This window comes from Nilaparvata lugens, chromosome 6 (genome assembly GCF_014356525.2).
Source record: "Nilaparvata lugens isolate BPH chromosome 6, ASM1435652v1, whole genome shotgun sequence".
Classification (NCBI taxonomy): domain Eukaryota; kingdom Metazoa; phylum Arthropoda; class Insecta; order Hemiptera; family Delphacidae; genus Nilaparvata; species Nilaparvata lugens.
In genome coordinates this window covers 27747195-27763763 of record NC_052509.1, presented here as the reverse complement: position 1 = coordinate 27763763, position 16569 = coordinate 27747195, and the positions used below count along the sequence as shown (strand labels likewise).

Sequence of the window (16569 nt, the reverse complement as noted above, 5' to 3'; positions counted from 1 at the left end):
AAATCTAAATCATTCCTGTTTTTCCGGTATGCAATCCACAAGTTGACATGTTTTGATTTGAACAAACGAACACACGAACAAACACAACCCCACTCTCTCCTATTATATAGATATACATAACTATGCTCTGTACGGTATGCAATAATCAGCTTCTGCTGGGGTTTATTTGACTAGGATAAAATTGAATTCGTTTCTCCTTTTTTCCTTTCGAGTAGGTTTTTTAATCATTGTAGAGCCATACTTCCTTGAAAACATTCTTCAATCGCTCCCACTCCTTCAGTTATCTTGCAACACGTTGCTCCGCCGCACACTCTTCTGAATTCTTGGTTCCATTTATATGGAGGCCGTCTTCTGCTTTTTCTGAAAGTGAGTGTTACCAGTCCAAGATCATCTTTGCCCATCTTCCATCAGTTGTCCTTACAATTTGCCAGCCCAATTCCATGTTCGCTCTATTATTATATTTGCCACATCTTCCATTCTTGTTTGACCTCTTATCCATGATTTTTTTTTCTGCCTGTACGCTTCACTCCTTTCATAACTCTCATTGGGAGTCCACGTTTCGTAACCAAACAGCATTGCTGGTAGAATGTTGGTTTGTATCAACCTCTACCTTTGAACACTATTGAACACCATAACCTTTGATTTATCAAAATTAACTTTCATGACAACCTTCCTCGTTTCTTAAATAATTTTTTCAGCAAATTTCAAAGTGCTCAGTTTTTTTATTGAGGCCCCTGTCTTGTCATTGTAACTGTACAAATGATTTTTCCAATACTGCATTGAATATATTCGCTGATAGTATGTACCACTACCTCTGTAAACAAAGCCATAGTGTATTCTGATGACGTCTGCACAGGTAGGGTTACTACACCAATAAAAACACTAGCTGATACAGATCAGCTGAAATCAACGAATTTGTATTGGTGTAGGAGCACTAATGTGCTGACGTCACACGAATACGTTTATTTTCATCCGTTTTCAATTCTAGTAGTTCTGCGAACAGTAGACCTCGCTCATGAATACAACTTTCAATCTAATGAGAAGGGCCAGTACAATAAGTACAGAATATTGTGAAGATTTAGCAATGTCATTTATTATTTTCTCCATTGAAAGTGCTAGAGACACCGTTTGAAGGGACACAGGACTTATCAAGGAGGTACCTTCATATCAAATACATACAAATTTTACTTTTTAAATGAAAAAGACTAAAAAATTAGCAAAAAAACACAGATTCATTGATACTTAGAAAGACCGGTTTCGGTCTTTATCAGAGATTGACAATGGTGTAATCACCGATACCGGTCTTTCTAAGTATCAATAATTATGTGGTTTTTTGACAATTTCTTAGTCTTTTTCATTCAATATGAATGATTACCACAATATCAACTTCTCAACTACACAAAAAGAAAAACAAAATTAACCTTTATACCTTAACATACAAATTTTTTTCTACGGTTTCTTTTAATTACAAAAAACCAGAGGTCTTATCAAAAATCGTTACACATACGTTTCTGCGCCTTGTATCAAAGAACTTGCATACCGAATTTCATCCAAATCGCACAATAACTGCGACTGTAACTGCGGTACAAACAAACAAACAGACAAAAGCCGATCGAGTCGAAACAAAGACCTCAGCTTCGCTTCGGTCAATTAATTACAACATGTTGTAAAGAATTTCTGCATTGTCAGCATATACATTTCAACATACAGGGTGTTTCAGAAATAGTGTCGAACATTTCAGTGTATTGTTCCTGGATGATAGGAAACGACAAATGTATTTGAAGTGTCCAAAACTCAGCGGTTATCCTTATAGCTGCCATTTTGTTTTTTTACTTGAAAATTCTTATCTCAAGAAAAAAATGTTGTATTGATCTGAAATTGGACATGAATATTTATTCTATAGAGACTCAACTTTAAAAAATGAAATAGAAAATTTTCGATGTTAATTTTCAAAATGGCGGGAATTTTAGATTTTTGTTGGCACATTTCACGAAAACCATTCACTTTACAGAAACTTTTCAAAAGACAAAAAGTTAGCAAATTTCATCAAGATTACAAGGATACCTTATTTATTTTGATTGGTCAAAGAATAACAGAGAAATGAATTCTTTTCGTACTGCATGCATGACTACTTTTCACAAGATCATCTGAAAAACATTGTAAAATCAACTGTATGGCCATATGGAGCCATACCGAGTTTCAAAGCTTCATCTTAAATACAATTTTCTGGAATAGAAAGTTTAATATTGATGTTTAAATGGTGAAAGTGGTCATGCATGCAATACGAAAATAATTAATTAATCTGTTATTCTTTGACCAATCTGAATAAATAAGGTATTCTTGAAATATTGGTAAAATTTTCTAACTTTTTTGTCTCTTGTAAATTTTCAGCAAAGTGAAGGGTTTTCGTGAAATTTGCCAACAAAAATTTTAAATGGCCGCCATTTTGAAAATTCACATAGAAATTTTTATTTTATATTTTAAAAGTTGAGTCTTTATAACATAAATATTCATGCCCAATTTCAGATCAATACAACATTTCGTTTTTGAGATAAAAATTCCTAAGTGAAAAAACAAAATGGTAGCTGTAAGGATTATATTCGCTGAGGTTTGGACACTTTGAAATACGACATTTTTGTAGTCTTCTATCATCCAGGAACAATACCCTAAAATGTTCGACACTACTTCTGAAACACTCTGTATATTCAATTATATAAATAACAAATTCATAAAATACATAATAAGACACTGAATAAGTTTAGTAACTATTATAAGGCTACAAGTTTTTGAATCCAATCAATTTGGATCTAACTTAGTACCTAGTGTCTAGATAGGTTGGATCCGAGGGAGGAAAGCGGTCAAAAATATATAATAATCAAAAATCATTCATCTAAAAACTCGCGAACCGAATAATATGATTTATTTGTCAAATACTTTGAGATATTCTTCTTGAATTGAAATTTGGAATTTAAAATTAGTTTCGTTTGGAAGTTTGTTGAAGAATTTAACTGCTCTATATAGTGCTCCTTTTTCAAATTTAGTTGTCCTATGCATTGGGTAATATAAGTTCTTATGTGCTCTTGTTTCTCTTGCTGTTTCATTCCTTTTATTCAGTATATTGAGGTTTCTGAATGCTAAAGTTAGTATTGAGTAAATGTAAATTGAGGGAACGGTGCGAATTCTGTTATTCTGGAAGATGTCTCTACATGGGTGCCTCCTTCTCAAATTAAAAATTCGCCAAATTATATTTTTTTGGCTTTAAATATTTTATCTAATTGAAACGATGCACCCCAAAATACAATCACGTATTTTACTAAACTTTCAAAGTAGCCTCTGTAGACGTCCAGTAAGGGACCCAGATTCCATATATCTTTTTGGACATTTATTGCATACGATTCAAAACTGAGCTTTTTTCAAAAGTTGCTCGGCTTGTGTGTTCCATGTTAAGGATTCGTCTATGATAACATCAAGGAATCTTGTATCCGAGTTGAATGAGATATTGGAATTCGTGGCATTCAGTTGAGTTGAGTATCTCTCAATGGTCTCATATTCCGTGAGGATAGTAGAAAATTCCCAGCGGTTGTTTTTCTCAGTATTTAGTAATAGGCCATTTGCTTTGCACCAGGAGTTAGAATTTTCCAATTCCTGATGCAAATTTGAGATGAGGGAGTCTTGATTAATGCCATTCACCAGCAATGAAACTTCGTCAGCGTACATACATTACTTAGCTTGGTCATTCTCACTTTTCAGGTCAGATTAAGGTGTATTGTGTCCGTTTCATGAGGTTTGCGCCAAAACAAATGTTAGCCTTCCTACGTGTGCAGGTTTATAATAAATTAATTGTGCTATCTCGTGGCTTTTTGACAGAAGTCTGTGCGTGAAAGACCTGAATTTATTCCGTATTGAATCATTTTTATCTCAATTGGGGCGAGAAACAAGAGCAATGACTGAGCTAACGATAGCATTGGTTTGCAGTGCGGAGAAGGAGCAGAGACCGGAACGGCTGGTGAGTCGGCTGCGCACTATATCTCTGGAGGACGGTGGGCCAAAGCTGACAGTGACGAGGCAGCCGCGTGGCCCGGATGGCACCAAGGGCTTTGCCGCCGACGTCAGGATGCCTCGCATCGCAGGGCTACTCCTCGAATGATTCCTATTCTAAGCCGACTGAAATGGGCCAGAAGATTATTACAAGTACCTCCTCATCACATCATCAGTATCCTATCCTGCTTGTAAACTTAACCAAACCACTCTAGCTTCATCTTGATACAATCTCTTTTTCTCCAAAATTTTTCCCTCTTTTTCATCAGTCTTTCTTTCTCAAAAAACTCCAATTGGGATTGGTAATAAGTCAAAGTAAACTTGGTCCTCAAGGTTTTTATTTTCATTTTTCTGCTTGTAGAAAATGCCTAATATGTCAATCATTGAACAAAGTTGAAAATAATTATCTTAACTCCTAACTTTCATTCGATAGACTTGGGACTGTCTATCCAATGTATACTTTAAATATCATCTCATTATTATTCGCCATTAGCCGAAGAATTTCTCAAATTTGATATATCTCAAATGACCTATTCCCTTCAATAAAATTCACGTATATTTCTTTCTATAGAAACCTCTCAGCTATTGAGCTGCTGAAATAATTTGTACTAGCCTAATCATCTTCTAGCCTATTTTAAGTATTCAAATGGTTCATGATAATATGATTTCTGCAAAAGGTTAAGCAAGTAATACTCTTATAACTGTAATACTATGAATGGATTCCTATAACTTGGCATTATGTTGGTTTGAATTGAACAAAAACATTAAAGTAGTATTAAAATATCTGCTCTAGTCAACAGGAATGATCATGCATAGTGAAATATGCCTTGACTACAAAGATTGTTGAATTTTTAACAGTATTCCTTACTATTTTATCATTTAATAGTAATTATTTTAAGAAATCACATTGTAACACCTCATTTGAAAGGCAACATATTTTTATCTAAAATTTATTTTCTTCCCATTGTTTTGTAGGTAACTATTTTTATTGTATATGTAAGTTATGCTACAAAGTTGCTATTGGATAGTTTTAATCATATGATATTTTTCAATAATTCTTGTACAAAATATCGCATTCGATAGAAAAAAAATTCAAATTACATTCCTTGTGAACCGCTTGATTTTTGAAAACTCGATCAATGTTGTACGTACACCATTTCAGTTGATTCATTATTGGTTTCTCCCCATTACTTTCTTAGCAGCTTTATTGCATTAAACAATACTTCGTCTATTGATTTTGTTGCATCCAAATTTATGTTTCAATTTTCACCTGAATAGTTTTTAGATGTAATCAATAGAATAACACATTTACTGTATCTTCCAACGATTCAATTTATTTTTGGTAATAGTGTATGTTTAAATAGTAGTTTAGGGTAGATTATGTTTTCTTCTTTTAGTTTACAGTCCATGACTGAATTCAGAATTTCAATAACTACGACTAGTCTTAAAGTGATTAATTACTTATTCAACCCTTAATTAACAATTGAACATAATTCCTTCTAGTTTTTACTGAGATTTGATCTTTCCAATTTAAATATTTTGAAATTATGAAATGCCGAATAGTATCTAAATTTCTCGACGTCATTCATTTTTTACTTGATGCTAGTTGTGATCATAGAAATACTCATTAGATATTGTAATGTCATTGGATAAAACTGTTCAATTTCAAACTTATCTCTTTTAAATAGTTGACTAATGTTTAAGCGATTCCCTCATTTCTTATTCTTAATGAATATCAAACGGCATTACTGTATAAGTGTAGAAGTTATTTTATATATTGATATTATTTTGTGAACAGGAATAATTTTTAATGAATGAGGATAATAGATCTATAATTCTTTTTTCAACATTTTTAATATAATAGTAATCCCCGTTGTTATTGTGTAACTTGAAAGCAATTTGTTCTAAATATTGAAAAATGACATATTTTTTGTGATTACTCGAAAAGTAAGAGTGTTTAGATTCTTATTGTGATTGATGAATTGTGAGACTTATTAAATACTCTATCATAGGAAATTATTCAGAAACGTTTTATTTCCGAAAGCCTGGAACATAGATGATTCATCATTAATCTTGTAATCAATTGTATTCAACTTGAATATTATATTTTAAATTATTATAACACCAATATTATGTTATAAGTATATTATAATTCAATTTTTAAAAAGCTAGTCCTGATTAAATTGTAATTATAGTTGAACTTATAATAAAGTGACGCAATGCTTCAAAAAAGTGTTGTAGTTTTGTAAACTGCTTCTTGACAAGCTTACTTGATCTAGTCAAATTACTGAGTGGATCTTGGACGCAACTATTTGAAATGCAATTACAATAACAATGTTGTAATTAAAATTACAATTAAACTCTTGTAATGATATCGAAATCATCGTAACTTAGGAATTGGAATTGATCCATCTAAGATTCAAACTATTAATAATTATTGCCTTGCAACTGTATGGTTAGTCTAAGTCCGAAGCTGTTAATTTCTCTAAGCACATGAAATATATTAATCTTATTTATTGTTGAAATAATATACAGTAGTAGCAGCTCCAAATTTACAATATAGCTTCTAATATAATTATTATAATAGGGCGGATATAAGAGCGGCAAATGGTTTTTGTAACATTATTTGTTGAGTCGAGTCATGATGGATTGATAAACTTTCCAACTCACTAGTCGTATCGACTATTTAATATTGTAACACAATTATTTTCATGATGATTAAATTAATTTCAATTGTAAAGCTCAATATTTTACAATATATTGACGCGAATAAAAGTGATTACAATCGAAGCAAATTATTAATTCATAATCATATTCTACATCATTAAATAAAACTATCATTAGTTCTACTTGCCAATCGATATTTTATTTGACTCGTATCAAGCTGAAATCAAGAGCTTTTTTCATGAGAAATTTATTATAGTTGTATCAATCTTGACCCTGAATCATAACTATGCTCCATTACATAGTAATATTTATAGATATAAGTTCTTTCATAGTTATCAATTATTTAATTGCATTAAAAGGGCTCTAATAGGGAATCAAATCATTCATTAAATTTGGTCGAATGAATATGTTACTATACGATTGATTATATGCGTAATGACTGTGTAATGGAAATGATCTTGATTGGTGGAACTCAGCATTAATTTTAGTTCATTACGTTTGAAGAATGATATTAGTGCATAATGGTAGACTGTAGTATTTGTATTCGCCAGTGCCTACAATATAAATCACATCCAGTTTGTATTAAAAAAATATATACCCATAATGCACCATGAATAATAAATTGTGTAACTAATTTCTATGTTAGTGTAAATAGATACTATTTTAGCGAGACGGCGAAAAGGAATATATATATATGTATATTATTTATCACAGTTTATTTTAATTTTGTTTCTCAAAGTTTTATTTTTTAATAGTTTTTATTTTTCTTGAATAAAGCTCTGCAAATACGGTTTGCATTTTAATTGCGTATTAAAAAGTAGACAGTAGACAAGTGTAATTTATTTGAATGTCAGTTGCCGGGTCAACCATCCGTCGGAGAAAATAATAAGCTAAGCTCACAAGAAGCATTTTCACTTGAAAATCCCGTTCTAAATACTTTTATTAAACATATCAAATAACTCTTCAGAATAATTATACGTTTCAAATTATTTTTTTCACTATTGTTAAAATAATCATTGTTCAGTTATGCTAATTTCTCACAATGAAAATTGAAGAGAAGCAGTTTGATAATATTACTCAGTTTACTGTATTTCAAACTAAAATTATAATTCTACCCTTTGTTATTTGAGACAGTACTCGCTACTTGGGTATTATCAATAATAAGTTATTATTATCATGATAATAATTTGTAAATAACTATAATATTATCAATCCAATCATAAATATTCACATAACTAGTATTGGTGTCCTTGCTATGATTTATTCAATTTCATTATTTTATGACTATCTTTTCATCCACTTAACAATGCATGTAAATACTCTACTTCTGGAGGAATGCAAACACTTGTATGAGTTGCAACACTGGTAATGAAAACAATAGCAATTTTTTGATACAACGAAAATACCTAGGTTGTTGAATAGTAGTGTTTGTGTACAAAAAGATGGTTGATATCAATGTGTGTGTGATCTTTCTTGCTATAAACATGAACTTACTTTATGTTTTCTGCTGTATGAAAGTGCTGTTATGATACTACTTACTGAAAAACTATACTGCCTTGTGATTGATTACATTTATGCCTTCTTAGATTTAATGTCATCATTGGTTTTAAGTATGTAATGCTAATTCTATATTATAAATAATGGCTGATTCTTATATATATATATATTATATATATATATATATTATATATATATATAACATGAGGATTTTCAATTCAAAATATTATGTCATTACTGTTTTTCATTCATTTCTCATCTGTATCATTTACCAAACAGTATAAGAGGTGGATAATATTTTTTGTTTATACCACCAGTCACTTGAGTTTTTTGTAGTTGATGGTCCACATCCTTCCAATACAAGCGATGAAGATATGATTGTTAAAATAAAGCGTGCATTACTCAAAATAACCATCGTTAACCCTGTCAATGAACAATTATCAACTTAAAAATTAAAACTGCTAGAACGGGGAAAAATTTAAACCCCTATTAAATACAGCAAACAACAGTAACACATTTTGATGACATTCTGCAGATTTTAATAACTAATAATTGTTTGAAGCTAGAAACTTGAGATATTTTGTCCTAATTCTATTAGATTGAGCAAAAAAAAGTTGGTGTTAGACTGTAATTAGGTGAGCATAATGATGCTCCGGTCAGTCTATCTGTTGTTGCTCATAGAACAGCCAACTGAATGTTATGTTTTTTCAAAGCTGAATGTTGTGTCAGAATCATTCGTTAATTCTGTTCTTGAAAAGAACTATTGAGTAAAAGATTTACGATTTACAAATTTTAGCTATAATATTGGAGCGTTTATAAAACCGCTAATGTTTATTGGGTGTTAGTTTAGAAATTCGATTAAAAAGTTCTAATTCAATTCAATCTTGCTAAAAATATAATATTGTTCTTCCTCTTTTTCCGAGTTTTTTAAATGTTGGAATTTTATGGGACCAATAGCATTACACAAGCAATAAAATAACTTTAAGTTTTGCCTAAATCCTTCAAAATGTTTTTCAAAAGATAAACATTTTATTTGAGGGCCGTCGTTTTTAATAATTTTTAATAGATTCGAATTAAATGAAACTTTCTTTATTATCCGCCTTATTACTGTGATATAATATTTATTGAAATGTTATCTGTGTACTTTGTATTGGAAATAATCAATATTTTGTGGCCTTTCATAAATGTTGAATGGTAGCATATAAGTTTCTGTGTCTCAAGTAATGAATTTCCAACTTACAATCATTTGTAGAATGTTCAAAATTATACATTTTTGGAAATGTTTCATGTGTCCGACAGTCGTCGTAATAGTTGAGTGAGTTTTTGATGACTTTGTAGTTGTTTGATATGATTTTGTGTTTGCTCTTCGGTCGTCCTGTTGTGTGTTTATAATATTAGTAGAGTATTTAGACATTGTGAAGAAGGGCCAGCTATGTTTTTTAGTAATGGAAAGCAACAAAAATAATTGTGTAATAAGAATGTTATAAATATGGGCATTTCTGCTTATCAACAAAATTCTCTTATCTAATAGAGGAATTCGTCTGCATCAAATCCTCACTTATTTGCAAAGGCTATTTACTAATGTAATATCACTATTGAGAATAGCTGACCAGTGATTTCCTGTAAAAGGTTGTATTCATTAGTGATAGTTAGAATGAATTTCTGAGTTCTTGTACAAATTAACTTCGGTTGTTTTCTTTCCATGACCACTCTGAAAATAACAAAATACAAATATTTGCATGCTTGCGAGTGTTGTGGAACATAATTTACTGTAATGTATTACTATTACAATCATTTATCAATAAAACTTCTATAGATTGTTTGAATACAATATCTATGTGACTTATAATTTATCTAACTATCTATTACCAGGAATACTGTGCTTCTAGTAGTCTTTATTAAGCTGTGATTTTCTAAATACTCACTCCATTGATTATCTCCTACTATGTCAAATAAAATACAGTTTAACATAACTAGCAATAATTGTTTTTGGGATCACAGTTTTATTAGTTAGTATTAGTGCTTCATAGAAGATTTCCTTATATTTCATTTTCTGTTTAGTGGTACAATAAAATTGATTCTAAGTAGATAATACTGTAATAATATCTAGTGTATAATGACTGAAACGAGACCCAATGGAATTGTGACTAATTATGCTAGTGATTGAATGATATCATTGAATTCTTTTTTATGTTCTATGTATTGTAACTGGTGAAAAAGTATATTGTAGGCACTGTTCAATGAAGTTGGTTATTGAAACTGAAAATAAATTCTATCCTTGTAGTGTCATTATTGAAACTTCAAGCATACTCTTATAATTTGAAAGTTCTATATACTGTAATGAACGATAATATATTATACACTATGTACTGTTGAAATTTTTTGTGTTCCATTGTAAGTCAAGCAACACAATCTAATTATATTTTGTTCTCAATATAACTACATAAACCACAAGACTATAATATTGCATTCAATAAAACAATTATGGAAAGACTTGATATTTGTGACTTATTTATCCTTTCTCAAATTTGCATTATATAGGCCTAGATTAGAAACGAAAATGACTGCTTGTAAAGAGAGAAGGGTATAAAGAAACCAACGACATCCTTCTCTACTGTTTCAATATCAAAAGATTGAGTTTTGATAGGAGGAAGGGGGCTAAATAAGAGATATCATAAAGCTCATGGATAGAAAAATTGTATTTTATATGATATTGTAATGGCAAGCAAAAAATAATGTAATTGCCTCACATAATGATAGAAAGAAGTTCTAAAGGGCCCTACACACCTACGGATTTGGCTCGGCTCGGGAGAAATCCGTGAGTATGTAGGCGATTTAATTGCGAGCCGATCTAGGCCGAGCCGGGCGTGTGTAGTTACCAAAATCGGAATCGCCTAAAAATCGAGATAGCAAAATTTTGATTTCAGATTCGGATTCAGCGCCCTCGAATTAGTAAAATGGTTCGCGGGAGTCTAAAATAGTCGAAAATGAAAACTGTGAGCACTTCTTATTAATGAAGAATTTAGTTGTTGAACTTATAGCAAGAAAGTACTAGTACTGTAAAATAATATAATACCAGTGTTTTCCAAAAAAAATTATTAGCTGTAGAATAAACATATTTCAATTTTTTTTTCAATAAAATGAAATTTTTTTCATATTATTTTTGTCTACTTGTGGGAAATTTTATTGAGAAAGCTGAAATTGAATCACAATTTTTTTGTCTCTATTTTTAACAGGTTAATATTGAGTATGACAACCTTTTTCGATCAATGAATTGTCATAGTATTTTAAATACTATCTTACATAAGATGTAAAGAGTTCTATACCGTACTTAGCCTATTGGGAGCTGGTTGAGGCTTTACAATATTTCAAGTATAGAGGGTTCAATTCTCTATCTACTACCACGCTGAGTGAATTAAGAGTTGGTGTGTGGCTGTATGAGAGAGAGAGATTGATTGATTTTATTGATGGTGTGCTAGGTCTCGACAGACCCATTGCACAAAAACATCATTACAAAATATACATCCAGATAATTGAACAAAATAAACGATAGTAACATGAACAAAATGGTATTAATGCAATTAAGAAAAAGAGAAATTAGTAGATAATTGGAAAATGACAGATTAATTGTTATAATTAAAAGATAGCAGAAAGCTCTATCCAGGAGGAAGAGAGAATAGAGAAAATAAGGGGGCAGAGAGAAGAGATGAAGAATAAAAGTAAAACATATATAAAAAGAAACTACAAATGAAGCACAATTACTTTTAAGTGGCGTTGAAAGATCTGTTAATGAAACTGCACTTCAGCGGACCTCAAAAAGCTTAATGAATTCACATCCGTCAGAGAGAGAGAGAGAGATTGATTGATTGAGTACTTTATGTAGATTACAATATATACTGGCTTATACACTTATATACAATAGCACAATACAGCAAAATTATAGATGAATTTACATAATATAGACTAAGAAAATAATTATTGAAATCTATATGATATGAAAAAGCAATTTGTAATATAATAACTATAGATAATAATTATATTGTTATGCATCTACATAAATTGGCGGAGCTTTGGACATATCAATGTCCATTCTTCGTAAAGAATATTAAAAAAATCCTAGAGAGAGAGAGTGTGTGTGTAGAGAGACAGATAAGATAACAATAAGGAGGAAATGGAAGTGAAAATGGTCAGAGTTGAATCCATATTCATAGTTGATTTTTGATTTTCTGATTTCATATTTGGATTCATCTTTTCAAAGTTTAAAATTGTAAAAAAGTTTTTAAAATGTTCATGTTTAGACCTAAACTTTTAAGTGTTCAAACACTTCTAAAAACCTTTCCCTTTGTGAGCAAAAAATTATCTTATTAACCTAGTACGTTTTTACTATGATAATAGAAAGTTATATTAAAAACAGCCATAACTCCCTTGTTTTCGGGTATTTTCGAAAATGGGACTTACGTCTTAAAGAATTTGGGGTAGCTGAATTCAAATCTGAAATCAAAATTCCTCTATCTCCATTATTGGACGATTTAGATTTTGGTGGAGAGGATAGCCTTGAAAAGTACGGCAGGCCGGGCTCGCGTTGCTTACTACACAGTACACACTACTTTTAGTGTGTAGCGAGCCAAATCCGCGAGCCAAATCTGTAGGTGTGTTGGGCCCTTAAGATGAGAACACCAACGTTTATTCATTTGAGAAGACAAGCAAATGCAATATTTGGGAAAGATAACTGGGTTATCGCCCCAAAATCATACATTCATGAATATTTGGACAGCCAGGCCTATGCACAAAATCGAGCCAAGCAACAATATTGGCAAAATTGAGTTAGTTCTGCCATCTTGTAGACTGTAGAGGATAAAATAATATTTCTAACCAAAACATTTTTTGGTCGCCATGGTTAAATGACTAAAAATCATCAAAAAATTCACATATTTCTATCTAGGATAAGTGTATTTTGCATTATGATTATGAAACCAAAAGCCAAACTTCCATAATGCATTACAGAATCCAATATTTATGACTGTAAAGAATCAAACGACAAAGTACATAGTTGCATTATAGTAGGCCTATCTCAATAGTTCTCCAGCTGTTTCGAATAACAGAATCAAGTATAAGCTCATCTGAAGGATTCTTCATGTGTTTTATAGTTTCCTTCCCCTTTTACCATTATAGGTAAGGAAAGTATTGCTTTCCGAAAAATTAAATTACCCCAATTTCTAAATTTCTTATACGTTTTAAGGTCCCCTGAGTCCAAAAAAGGGGTTTTTGGGTATTAGTCTGTATGTGTGTGTGTGTATATGAGTGTTTGTATGATATACGATATCTCATCTCCCAATTAACGGGATGACTTGAAATTTGGAACTTCAAGTCCTTACACTATAAGGATCCGACACGAACAATTTCGATCAAATGCAATTTAAAATGGTGAAAATGATGTCAAAAACTGGGGTTTTTGCGATTTTCTTAAAAACGGCTTTAACTAATTTGATCAAACTTATAACTAAAATGGTCATTGATAAGCTCTATCAACTGCCACAAGTCCCATACAGAGGAATATTGCAGACCCAGCAAGAACCCGCTGCCGAATATCGTGAGAACTGACGTGGAGAGGGGGAAGTTTTCCGGACGGAAAACCTCCAGTCTTTAAACAACCGACTTACCGAGCGGATCAAAACTCATATTGCAAAAAGTTGAGTTAGTTAGTTTTCCAGCATCATGAGAGACGTGAGTGTCCAGTGTTTTGGAATTACGGTGGAAGTGATAGCAGTGGGGTGAGTGCCTTTTATATTTTACTTCACCCCTTTAATTTGCGTGGTGAATTATTGTGGCCAATATTGACGAATAAAATTCTTGTGATTATCAGACAGAGTGCAGATCTATAGATGCTCATAGCATAATTAATTGCTCATAGCCAATAATGCAATTTTTTATGTTAGGTAGCATTGACTATTAAGCATTAAGGAATCATGCACCATTTTTGATGCTTATATTGCTTATAATCATATGCTTATTAGCATTGAGGCTCAACTCACACGCGACTCAGGTCGAGAAGAGACTCGACTCTAGTCGAGAGCATGTGTTTCCAAACTGTGACACTCAGACCAGTTGATTCTAGTCTCCGCAACTGTCACCATTTGAAAACAAATTGTCTAATTGTTGATGAACAGCGATCTCATATTTTTAATTGAATTTGAAATATTAAGATTGACAGTTGAGGCAACTGAAACAATTATTTCCAATAATAAAAGATTGTTAGTGTTTTTTCATCATGAAAATTATGAATGAGAGGCACCACTACGATATAAAGATTAAATTTTGTGAATCCACTTCCTGAACTAAATAAGCACAATAGAATTAATTAGAACTGAAAATGAATGAATTAGATTGGCCTCTAGAATTGTCATACATCTTCTATCTACAACACAATAATGTTTTATAGTCTAGTCACCAGGTACTTTTCTCCTGATTTTTTTTCTGCTAACCCTCTAATTTTTTGTGGAAATGGAATAATTCGGAGCTCTCTATCTTCATTGCGTACTGATTTACAATTTTTCAAAAACAAGTCAAATTTTCGGAAAAATCGAAAAGGAAATTCCGTTTTTATCAACTACTAGCAGGGCACCCGTGCTTCGCTACGGGAATTAAATCGATACGATTATTTTTCGAAATATTTATAATACAAATTCAATCAAAATCGTTATAATCGTTTTTGAGATCCATAACTCAAAAAAATTGCTTGCTGAATATAACTGGAATAATAAATAAATATAGTCTCGTCACTGTCATAGAATTTTGTATCAGGACATGTGCTCTCCCTTGATGAGAAATAGTAATCAGTAAGTGAATGAGTCAGATAAGAATTTCATAAGTAAAGATATCTTCCGATTTTCACAATTTAAATGTATGAATCAAAATCCCTCTTGGGCGTGATTATGTGCTCTACAACCTGTGACCAGGTAACCGTTCTATCTCAGATATAGGTTTCCAGTTACACCTGATAACAATGTTCTTTGTATTTTGAAACCACCTGATTTTTAGCTTTAACCACCAGCATTAATGTCATTCTTCTCAAATTAAGATTTTGCACAATATGTTTATGAGATCATTTCTATCAGACTCACCCGTCGTTAGATCAAATTATTTTCAGTATTTCTAATGGAAAAGCACGCATAAGGACACCTCAAGGAATAACATTTTGAACACTGATAACTTTTGACTCAATGATCGGACCTTCTCGTACTACAGCTCATTCTTGTCGGCACCTCCAGGCGATTCAAAATCACGTATCATGAGTGAAATTCGTTCAAAAAATTAGAAATTTATCCTCCATTGTACTTGAACCTATATTTTCATACACAAAAAATGTCTAATTTATATATTCAAAGTTGCTTATTTTGGAAACCCATCATGATAAAAATTGTATTTGGTTTAAAATATTGTAGAACAGAATCTTTTTTATTTTATTTGATGTGAATAATTTACAACAAAATATATTTGGAAAGATCGATTCGTTCGTTTCAAAAAATCAAGAAAATAAAGATATTATTCTCATCTTCACGTTTTCGGCAGTTTTTCGATGAAGAAAAATAGTTCAAGATGGATTCGAGTCAACTGAGCATGTAGTTGTAGAGCATGTCTACAATCGACCAATAGCAAGTTGCCAATCCCATATTCAAAGAATCCTCATTGGCAATAATTCCCTTATATTAGCCCAGTAGTGGGTTATTACAGGAGCAGCCTAACCAAACAGGGGCGTGGCCTTGCCCCCAGGACCAGCGCCAAGGCCAAATCCCCCCCTCACCAGGGGTGGAGGACCTGCAGGGGTCATTGACCTGTTATCTCTGCCCACTTTAAGTCATCAACCTTCTATCTCCACCCATTTTCATCAGTTCGATCCCCCCCCTCCACTTCCAAATCTACCATTTTTGCTCAAAACCAGCCTTTTATTCTAGTCAGATGGGTTTTTTTTTATATAACCATCATATCAGTGTCTTAATCAATGTTCTTCTGGCATTAAAAAATCATCCTTATTGAATTGGATCTCTGGTTTAGACATTCTAATTCTTTGAAAAAAAACCTCCACACTATCTTCTAATGTGAAACCGCAACCTTCAAGCTCTGCCCAGTCAAATGTTCTTGAAGCCATTACACATTCTCCTATCAGATAATATGTGTATTGGTACATTGCATCATGAATATATTGCTTGAATTCAGCATTATTGTATACATAATCTATCATACTCTCTTCTAATAGCCTAATTCCAGTCTTAAGATTATCATAACTAACAAATCCAACCTTTTCTTTTTTGTACTAATCTTAAGTTAATAGATTATTAATACTAGTCTTTGCTTCTTCAGTAATTATCT

The 16569-nt window shown here is 31.8% G+C and overlaps 1 protein-coding gene across 2 annotated transcripts in view; it reads left to right on the top strand.

Moving 5' to 3' along the window:
• Positions 1–7368, top strand: part of LOC111058369 (cold shock domain-containing protein E1) — an 84845-nt gene extending 77477 nt beyond the window's left edge. For both annotated transcript variants that reach the window (XM_039430582.1, XM_039430583.1), the window contains one exon: positions 3976–7368. In XM_039430582.1, coding sequence (XP_039286516.1) covers positions 3976–4147 — 172 coding nt within the window. In that variant the 3' untranslated portion in view covers positions 4148–7368. The remainder of the gene's footprint in view (positions 1–3975) is intronic.
• The last annotated feature ends 9201 nt before the right edge of the window (positions 7369–16569 follow it).